This window comes from Halyomorpha halys, unplaced genomic scaffold (assembly GCF_000696795.3).
Source record: "Halyomorpha halys isolate HHAL.00 unplaced genomic scaffold, Hhal_1.1 Scaffold16.1, whole genome shotgun sequence".
Classification (NCBI taxonomy): Eukaryota; Metazoa; Arthropoda; class Insecta; order Hemiptera; family Pentatomidae; genus Halyomorpha; species Halyomorpha halys.
In genome coordinates, this window is record NW_027116375.1 from 1,088,899 (window position 1) to 1,099,948 (window position 11,050).

The window sequence follows — 11,050 nt, forward strand, 5'->3', positions numbered from 1 at the left end:
GATAGAACCTGGACTGCCTCTACTACCACGCTACAGCGGAAAGACACACTGGCCAGCCTCTGAGGAAGAAACATGTCTTTCAGACACTAGGCGAGGATACATGGTTTTCACCATTTCGCCAACTGGTGAACCTGCACCAGAAGGAGCTAGAAGACATCACTGCAGCGGCGAAGACGTCACCAGATAGGCCACTGTTATTACCTTTGAGACCCCATGATTTGCTCTGCCTTATATAATATTATTAAATAAATTTATTCAATTAATCAACAACCCTGGAGGGGATTGTTGTTGCTGTTGATTGTTGCTTAAAGGCGTAAAACCCTCTGGTCATCAACGCCTATGGCATGATAAAAGTAAAAAAAAATTATAAAAAAAATGATTAAAAAAAAAAAAATCGAAGAGGAGTCATAATTTATAAAGAAGGTGATGTGCTTTTAAAAATTCAAACACTAATGTAATTTTAGCTTCCTCATCTGTGAGAGCTTCTGATAAATTTCGGGTCAGTCCTATCCTGTTTATTATTGGCAAATAGTGATTACATTCTTCAAAAACATGTCTAATCGTGAGAATGGACTGACAATATTTGCACGTTGGAGGTGCCAGTTTTCTGATCAGGTGAGAGTGCGTGAGGAGAGTTTTAATGGCCCTCCAAGGATTAACAATGAAATTTAACATTTCAACATACACTCGGGATACGTGAAGTAAGACACGACCAGGTCTCGATGTATACATTTTGGTGCTCCGGGTGAGGATCGTATTCAGGAATTAAGATAATGAGACTTATGAAGCATTTAATGAGGCAAACTAATTAAAAAACATTTATAAATTGTGAGACATTTCGCCCGACTACTGGTTAAAGACAAAATATTGTAATCAAAAAACAATTTAACATTATAAAACTTTTTATTTTGCAAGTCACCTAACCTGTTTTACAACCTAACACCTCAATTTCTATATAAAATATCAATATTTTTTGTTACTACTTTATGCACTACTACCATGACGTTTATCTGATTCTGATGGGACGTTTTGCTAAATATTCAGGATTTTCACAGGAAGGTTATAGGCTGACCCAATTATTTCGATAAAAAAAGTTATCATCACTTCATCTATATATTAATTGATATCAAAGTTCCAATTGTGTTCAATTAATGTATATACGTCTTCAAATATAACAATAGCGAAGCATTGTAGGGTCTGCTTGTAATATATATTATGAGGAATATGTTCACTTTATTATAATAGTTAATATTTTATTAGGTATTTATCTTTATCTTCTTTATTATTATATTTAAGTTTTTGATTGGTTATATACCTTTATATTTTTTACTTAACTCTTTTACCTTTACATTGACTCAATCTTCGTTGTATCTTTTTATTTTAGCCTTGATGATGACCTACATCAAGGGTCAAAATGTCAGCAGAAAATAAATAAATATTTTATCACTATTTTTTCTTCATTATTATGAGAGATAGTTGACCATGGATGACTTATATGAGGAGAAGATCGTTGGAGGTGCAGTCAAAATAAAACACAAATAAATTGATGTAACTTATTTAATCGTGCCAACGTTTCAATCAGAATTTCTAGCCTTCATCAGGGCTAAGAATAGAACAAGTTAACAACCAATGAATACAGAAAATATAAACAGAATGACATAAAGTAAATAATTGAACAGAATGGATTTAATAAAATAAAGTGGTGAGAGAAGTGGAAAATAAAATGTACACATAGGTAATTGAATAAGTATGTAAAATAACATAATTAAGAAAATAAAATAAAAATGAAGTTATATAATGCAAAGAAAATATATGTAACCATAATAATAGATAAAGAGGCAAAACATAAGTAAAGTTTAGCAAAAGAAATGAATAGAAAAAAAAAATATTTATTTACTTTATGTCATTCTGTTCATATTTTCTTTTTTATTTTCTATATTCATTGGTTGTTATCTTGTTCTGTTATTAGCCCTGATGAAGACTAGAAATTCTAGCCAAAACGTTGGCACGATTAAATAAGTTACATCAACTTATTTGTGTTTTATATTGACCGCACCCCTAACCATCTTCTCCTCATATTTTTTCTTCTTGTTTGAATGCAGCATTGACCCATCTCCTCAAAATGTTATAGTGAACATTCTATTTTATATCTCTATAAGATACAGATGAAATGTATCACGAATTTTTGGAAAACATTCCTCCTGTAAGTGCTTATTAGAATTATATATAAAACTGCAAGTGGATAGGTCAGAACAAAATGCAATGGCCACCTTAGTCACCTGATTAGAGAAATCAAATCATAAAATCAATTGCTTAAGAATAAAGAATTAAAAAATGTAGATAATTTCAAAATTGCACGATTCAAGCTTACACAACCTTTTAGATAACCTCTCAGATGATTAAAAAAACTCGAGAAAAATGGATTAGAAAGACTAAATTTAATATAAAAGAAATAGTGGAGTAATTAGACCAGTAGTTTTAATTTTTATTGAAACAAAATAAAAATGTGCTTCTTAAATGTATTTCTGTAGCTTAATCATAAAGTATTTTATTACTAATTCTATAAAATATATAATTATAAATCTATTTTTATCTATTATGAAAAACTTTATAATGGTTGTTTATTTTGAATGTTCAAAAAAGTTCAATCAAAATAATTGAGAAAAAATCTCCTTAGGACCACATTGCTTTAAAATAAAACTATAAAAATATACATATTTTTAAAATTTTATTTGTAACAAATCTATTATATATTAATTATTATTATTATTCTACACTCAAGTCATATTATTAAATAAAATTATATAGTTATATATCGTGGGACTTTTCATGTCTTTTTTTTAATCTCCAAAAAGGCTTGCCGATTGTCAATTTTTTTTATATCCATGACTCACAATTCACAATAAGAATATTAATTTTTTTTTTTTTATGAAGGAGAATCTGGAATACTTATGTATTTATATGTATTTTTAAAAAAGAAATGAAAAAATAAAGTTTTTTTTTCCCCCTTTATTTAGATACTTAACTTAAGACAAAAGGAATCTGTATCTCACCAATAACACATTGAATCCCCTTGTAAAGAATGCAGTACTTTATGTTCTAATGACTAAAAAATATGGCATTTCAATTCAACAATAATAAAATAAATGAATAATTCATTTAAGAAAAATAACTAAAAAATATGGCATTTTAATTCAACAATAATAAAATAAATGAATAATTCATTTAAGAAAAATAACAAAAAAACATTTCAGTTTTCTTAGGTTTAAGCACTATTATTATAAATATGATTTTAAATATTATATATATAATTTGTTTAAAATTTACTATAACCCTTTTCGAATGTCTACATTTTTTTTTAGTGATGTAATTATTGTTTATACTATGATTTTAAAATATTTTTAAACATCAATAAACCAAATCGAGAGTTCTGCATTAAATATAATTTTCATGAGCAATTCTAATAAAAAAACTTTATTCACTGATAATGAAGCAATGAAATACATAAAAAAATAATAAATAAAATAATTTAAGAATTAAATTATTAAACCAATTTAAAACAAAAGTAGTTTGTTGTTAATTACTAAGCTATTAACAAGAACACTGTCAAGTTTTCGATAAATGCAAGTCATACATCACATCTAAAATTTCATAGGAGCTGATAATTGCATATCTCCCCACAAATCTTAAGTTTTGTGGTGAGATAAATACTATAGAAGTTAATACAAAATTTAAATAATATAATAATTTTAATCAAGATAAACAAATTTATTAGTTTATAATAAAACGGTATCTTACCATACTGAGGGCCTAGTTCAGGAAGGTTGTAATAATTGTATGACACACCAGAATCCAACTTTTTCAGAATTTTGTCGTATGGGTTCGGACCTTTCCCTAACAAAAAAAATAAAAATTAGAAGTAAAAAAACTTGCTAAGTAAAATATTTTATGTACAAAAAGAAATTTCATAATATTAACCAAACAGAAAAAAAAGAAGGTTTAAGAGCAAATTAATTATCAAGTTACACTTTTTATCTATCTGCATATTTTTCTTGATCCTCACATACCAGATTAGATAATTTCTATGAGCTGCAACTTTTGTACCATAGAAAAATAATATACCATAACATATTAAAACTAAATTGAAATATATTCCTAAGATAGAATAGTTATTATTAATAATAAATAAAAGAGACTAAATGATCAATGTTTTATGCCTTAAAAAAGTATTTAGTGAAATAAAAAAAAAAAAAACAAGCAGTCATCAACCGAACATGATTAAAACTGTCAGGTGCTCAACCTACTTTCCTGGAGATGATAAAACTCAGATTGTACTGATCCAAAATCCTAATATTTTAATTTAAAAACATAAATATAGATAAATGGAAGTAAATAATACTACACTTATAACAAAAACCACCCCAAGACATAAATTATTTAATAACTGACAAATAGTAATGTAATGATCTGAATCATTACTAACAACACTTGAAAACAAGACTTTACTAACTATTTATTATTTATGTAATATTATGCAAACCTTTAAGATAAATTAAATAGTTTAAATAAAATAAGTTGGTGGTCTAAGTGAAATATTAGCAAAGTAAAAACCAGATTACATAATATATCATAGCATACTCTCAAGAAAACTATAAACTAATAAAAATGCCGGAATATATGAATAATTTGATAATATTGTACCAACCTGACATGGTAAAGAAATTTTTAATAAAACACTAGACCGCAAAAGATAAGTCACGACCCAAAGGAAACTTGATAAGAACTGGAGAAGGTAATATTTCACTATCACATGAATTACCTTCTTGCTTAGATATGACCTTAGCGCATTCTCTGAAAAGAAATATAAACTACCTAATAGTTCTGTAATATTTAAACAATTTTTAAATTATTCTGAAGTAATAATTTTGATTACTATTTAAAAAATATTTATGAGGAGTTCGATCACAAAACATGATAGATGAAATTTGTCATGAATTTAAGTTTTTAGCATCATCGGATTTTTAAAGATTGATTTCATAAATTTTTGAAAGGATTTTCAGTAAATTTGTTCACTTAAGACAATAATTTTGATATTAAGTTATTATGAGTGACTACTGGTTTAAAATAAAATATTTTAATTTAAAAAAAAATTAACAATATAATAGTTTTCATTTTAGCAGTTAATATGTTTTACAAACAAAGGTCTCATATATTTATTCTTATCATAAATAGAAAAAATTAAACAAAAGAATTTAATTCGAGAATATAATAGGAAAAAAAATATAAATCAAAGCATAAAAATTTTATATACAATGATATATAAAATAAATAGTTGGCGTACATAACACTGCATCTAATTAAGAATATGAGTCTCACACTTAATCTAAATTAATACTTGAAAATATCATATTCATTGGATATAGAGATATATAGAATTAAATATTTTTGGAAATCAAAAAAAATATGAATGCTCAAGAAAGTTGGTAGAATCTTTTTTTTTTCTATATATGTCTTGTGAAAGTTCATTTGCATATTTTTTTTTCCCTCTTTGTCCCAATTCCTAGAGAAATAACTTGAGGTTTGTGATTTCACTGAAAACTTTAAATACAAGAAATATCAAAACTTTTCCTATCCAAAAATTCACATCTTTCTTCATTTTCCTTTATTTAAAATTAATTTTCTGAAAGTTCAGAATATAGTTAATTCTTGACTTGAGGTACAGTTATATTCATGATCCTCCATCATGGGTTTTAATAGTTGTGATATGGTAAACAAATATTAACATCAAAGTATTTATGTAAAAAAATCTTTTATTTATTTGCTATCTATACATAAATAGAAATAATTCCATAATTTATTATACTCGGATATAAAATTTATTCATCTGCTTTATCGGACACTTGATATTAGCTGAAAATTGGATGATGGAATTGACTACAACATCCAGATTTTAAAGAAAATCAATTGAATAACATTTTGTTAGGTGAGGAGCCTGCAATAAATGAAAAAAAATAAATTAATTTTTTTATTCAACCTAAGACAGAACAGTCAAAAGTAAAGATATTAGTAAGTTCAGAACTGTCTTTATTCTGCTTCTTTATATAATCTTTATTTAATTTTAATTTCTTTTGAAAAAAATTATTATTTTTTTAAAAGAATTGTAACCCAAAATCTGACATGGTTTTTCTCTCTAAATTTAATTCATTATCCAAGTTTGTGAATTGACATGTAGGAATTATCAAATTTAAATTATGTCATTCAATGAAAATTATCTTAAAATACTAATTAGTTTATGTTTAACTAAAATATAAATAAATACGCCTTACATGTAAAAGAATTTGGATAGTATTAGTAATTAGGATCAATATTACAACTTTGTAGTTTCAATTTATTTTTATCCAACTTAAATCATGTTTCGTTATTGTTTTATTTTTTTGTATTTGATAGGTAATATTATAAATTTCATAAATTAGTTTTTAAATTATATGCTTTTAAGACATTATAATTTATATCAGTATAAATATGATAAAATTTACCTTATTTTTCTAGTTATAACTAGAAAAATGATATTATGGTTTTAAATTTTAAAGCTGTAGTCATAGTTTATATAGTCCTGCAGTATAATAAAGGCTGTGACGATAAATTTATAACAGCACTCTTCATAATTCTCTAAACCTAATACATACTTTAATGTTGAAGCATACTTCTAATAGATTGAATATTTTATGTATTTTGCAAGTTTATAATGATTTTTAACACTATGTTGAGATAGTCTCTTTTAAAACTGTAGAAGTTCTATCCTATATCATTTCAATATCCCGTGTATCCACAGAAATTAAGAATAGATTGCTCTGGAAGGCTAACAACATATATGCAGAGATGGGGAAAAATTAGCAATAATTGGAACTAATTGCTAAAATTGCCATGGATACGACCCTTATTCATGAATGAACCTCTGAAAAATAAATATTGTAACCATGACAATTTTAGCTGTTAGTTTCAACCATAGCTAATTTTTACCCAACTCTGCATACATGGACGACACAGTATAAATTTGAAATGACAATGTGAAGTTGTTTGTTAAAAATAGATACCAAATCCAGGCAGAAAATCATAAATGATTTGAAATTCGAGGGTAGCTGTATTTTCAAAGAGAAAATGGTTTTAGAGTAAAGGTGTTGTTATTTAATATTATTATGAAACCTAGTCCATTTTATAATCTATTATATTTTTTAAGTAATCTGTTTTTGTATTTTAGTTTTATTCTATTTCTATAAAATTTAAAAACAGTTTATGAAATAAAAAGTGAAGCAAAAGAAGAAAATTAAGTAATATAGACGAGATCTATCAACAGACAAGTATGTGTTCATTGTCCTTTAGCATTTTTTGTTTTTATTTGTAACATTATTACATAATACTACATTATTGAACCTATTTTTTTATCTTTCTAGCCTCTGTAGATCTGTATTCATACAAGGTTAAAGTAATTCTAGTTAAAGTATATTGTTGATATATGTATATGATTATATCATATTTTCAATGATCAGTTAAAATTATTTTTATATACTTAAAACACAAATATTGATATGGCAATGATCTACAATATTAGTTGAAAGAGTAATAAAAATTTATATAAAGTCTTTTAGATTAAGAGAGAAAAGATTAAATATATTGTAAACAAAGAAAATACATAAATGGAAACATTTTATATTTAACTTTAATGATCCACAAGCTCATTGGGAAATAAATAATTATTTTCATACATTAACTATTTTAAAATATTTACTATTCTTCACTTATAAGATTAACATTTTAATTGTCTGATCTTACATATCTTTTTTTCCATTTGTTTCGCTTATTAAAAAATATTTGAATGATATGTTAGAAATACTTATTCTTGAATATTACTGATAAATGGGTCTTTCTCTTTTTTCAGTTACAGACCTTTTTAAGAAATATCTGAATGTGATTAATTTTATTTTTATGTTATTATCCTCCTTGAAACCAACATTTTTATAGTTATCTAGCTATAGAATATATAATGCCTGTTTAGTCATTCCCTAGCACTGTCACAAAGTTGAATCTGAGACTTTACTGGTCAATGGTCCCAGTTTCTTTTGTAGTAAACTAAAACAAAAATGCCTGCAATTTTTCAGAATTATTTCAAGTATTTGTATAAAACATAATTTGAATTTTAGATCCAACACATCAATCACAAAAAAACTTTTTACCTCTGTTACGGGATTTAAACAACCAATATACTTTTAATTCACAACAAAGTATATTGTTGATGTATATGATTGAGTTGATATATATACAAATGAGTACTGATGTGATAATGATCTACAGTATTAATTAAACCATTGACAAAAAAATATATGAAATAAAATAAAGCAGTATTATATACAGAATATATTTCTTACAATGTGTTTAAGATCAACATATGCACTTAGAAATATATTATTATTTTCATGTATTAGCTATTTAAAGTGTATATTATTCTTCATCAATAAGATAAACTTTTTATTCATCTGATCTTTATTTCACTTATAATAAAGTTAAAAATTATTGCCTAATCTCATAAAATATTAAATCCATATTCTTGAATCTTACTGATTATCCGAATAATAAAAAAATATTTGTGAAGTAAATTTAGGGATAAATTATTAATTTTTTTTAGAAATAATAAGTGAACAAAGTTTATATGGTTTTTCAGCTCTGGCGAAGGCCTGAAATTCAGGTCAAAATTTCGGCACAAATAAATAAGTTTTGTATATTTGTGTATATTTTCTGTCTACACCCCCACATATCAATCTAAAGACAACTATTAATACCTCTTTATATTATTTCAAAATAAGATGATATCTATAATTTGACATTAATAAGTAAAGAAAAATGCTATATTTTTTTTCAAAATAAATTTAGCCTAACTTTGCTGATTTTAACCTTTTACCATATTTTTAAATTGAGTACATAGTTTACTATTAAATGTTGTGATAAAAAATATTTTGTTTTCAACCTTTAAGACAATTTAAAAAACAAAGATTTGATTGTAAGGAATCAACAGCGACTAAATTTATTTTAAAAAAAAAAATAGCTTTTTCCTTACTTAATAATATCAAATTATAAATTTATTCTCATCTTATTTTGAAATGATATAAACTTTGCTCACTTATAATTTAATATAATATAATAATAATTTTTATAAATTCTTGAATAAGATGTTCAAAAATTATTTTCTAACTTTATAGAATATTAGATCTATATTCTTGAATATTACGGATGTGTTATATATTGCCAAATAATAAAAATTATTTTTGAAAAGAATGAAGGGATAAATTATAAGTGAACATAGTTTAGGTAATAATTTTTTTATTTCTTATTCAAGAATTTTTTAATAAGTGAAATAAATAAAATAAATTTATTTATTTTACTTTTATTTATTTTATGTTGTTCAATATAAATCTTTTTTCTTTTCCCGTATTGTTTTTGTTTTATGTGCATCTCCTGTACTTTTTTAGCTTTATATTTTACGTATTTTTATAAAGAAATTTTTACTCTTCCCATTGTTACTTGTTTTTATTTTTATCATTGTATCTTATCTTTGTATTTTTATTCTTATCATTGTATCATTTTGTATCTTTTTAGCCCTGATGAAGCCCTGCAAAGTGGGGCGAAACATCGGAAAGTAAATAGTTGTAAACTATTTTTATTTCACTTTTGACCGCAACCCTGACCATCTTATATATAAATAAAATAAAGATCAGACGATTAAGAAGTTTATCTTATTGATGAAGAATAATAAATATTTTAAATAGCTAATATAAATGGAAATAATAATATATTTCTAAGTAAGCCTGCAGATATTAAAAGAATGGGAAGAAATATATTCCGTATATAATGCTGCTTTTTATATATATTTTATTTTAGATATTCTTCAAAATAAATTTAGTCTAATTCTGTTGATTCCTAACAATCAAATCCTTTTTTTTTTTTTTTTTAAATTATCTTAAAGGTTTAAAACAAAATCGTTACTACAACATTCAATAGTATATTATGTACACGATTTAAAAATATGTACAAGTACTTCAACTAAGAGTTTTCTTGACTCATTCTTGAGTCAAGTATTTGAAATTTAAAAACATTGTTAATCTCCCCAAATAATCAAAGTTCAAAGTTCATTGCTTTATCAATGAGGTATATTGGTATATTTATTTAAATAAAATGACTGTAGAACGTTGACACTAACGCTATCTGTTATCAGTTGCTTACCTGTCATAAGAACCGCGCCAGTTCTCTTATCAGCCATTGTGAAACCTTCGTAAAACCTCCAACACTTATCACTGTGCCGAAGGTTATCTGCCTTAGTGTTTTGTAGATCTTTTTACTGTGAACTTGGAATGATTGTCCGATTGCGTGAGTTTTTTTTTTACTCCCTTTGTCCACTGTTGCTTTTTTTTTTTCAAACTCTGTGAAACCAGTCCCCCTTTTTGAGTAAAACTGATACTTGTATTTCTAAGTGGACATTTTAAAATATTTTTTCATATATTCATTTATAGATCCTTCTTAAACCGATGACATTCGGTGTATAAAATAAATGGGACATATGAAGGATAGATTTATCCTTGCCCTGGGGTAATTAGTCAGGTCAGACCTTAAAATGACTCACTTCAATGCTGAAAATAAGGTTTGCTGATTTTTTTTTTGTATATTTTCTTCCTTAGTTGAAAGTCAGTTCGGAACATGAATTCTCATTTTCTTTCAGCTGTCAAATACTAAAGTAGTTGTGACGAGCCTAGTCGCTGGAGCTGTTGCTGGAGCATTAGCGAAAACTACAATTGCGCCTTTGGATAGAACAAAAATTAATTTCCAGGTAAATTACTCCATTTATTTAAATTTTAAAGCTTAACAATTTTTCTATTATCAATGAAACCGAAGTTTTGGCCATTTCTATTTTTTTTTTTTTTTTTAATGACTGTTTATTTAAATTCAAGGCCATTTATGTAGGTTTACTTAAATGCTAGTGTAAATCAGAATTAACATTTTGGCA

General features: G+C 25.4%; 2 protein-coding genes across 3 annotated transcripts in view; one reads left to right on the forward strand and one right to left on the reverse strand.

Moving 5' to 3' along the window:
* Positions 1-4,838, reverse strand: part of LOC106680250 (cytoplasmic aconitate hydratase) — a 98,279-nt gene extending 93,441 nt beyond the window's left edge. Inside the window, exons 1-2 of the mRNA XM_014419810.2 lie at positions 4,706-4,838; positions 3,799-3,894 (exon numbers count right to left, since the gene is read on the reverse strand). Of these exons, the coding sequence (XP_014275296.1) occupies positions 3,799-3,894; positions 4,706-4,712 (103 nt within the window). The 5' untranslated portion in view covers positions 4,713-4,838. The remainder of the gene's footprint in view (positions 1-3,798; positions 3,895-4,705) is intronic.
* The window catches only part of LOC106680260 (mitochondrial coenzyme A transporter SLC25A42), a 44,957-nt gene that overhangs the window by 6,059 nt on the left and 27,848 nt on the right, over positions 1-11,050 (forward strand). Inside the window, exons 1-3 of one of the 2 annotated variants that reach the window (XM_014419821.2) lie at positions 10,270-10,416; positions 10,560-10,687; positions 10,766-10,873. In XM_014419821.2, coding sequence (XP_014275307.1) covers positions 10,661-10,687; positions 10,766-10,873 — 135 coding nt within the window. In that variant the 5' untranslated portion in view covers positions 10,270-10,416; positions 10,560-10,660. Of the gene's footprint in view, positions 1-10,269; positions 10,417-10,559; positions 10,688-10,765; positions 10,874-11,050 lie in introns of those variants that run through there. The other variant, XM_067053190.1, reaches the window with a different exon arrangement.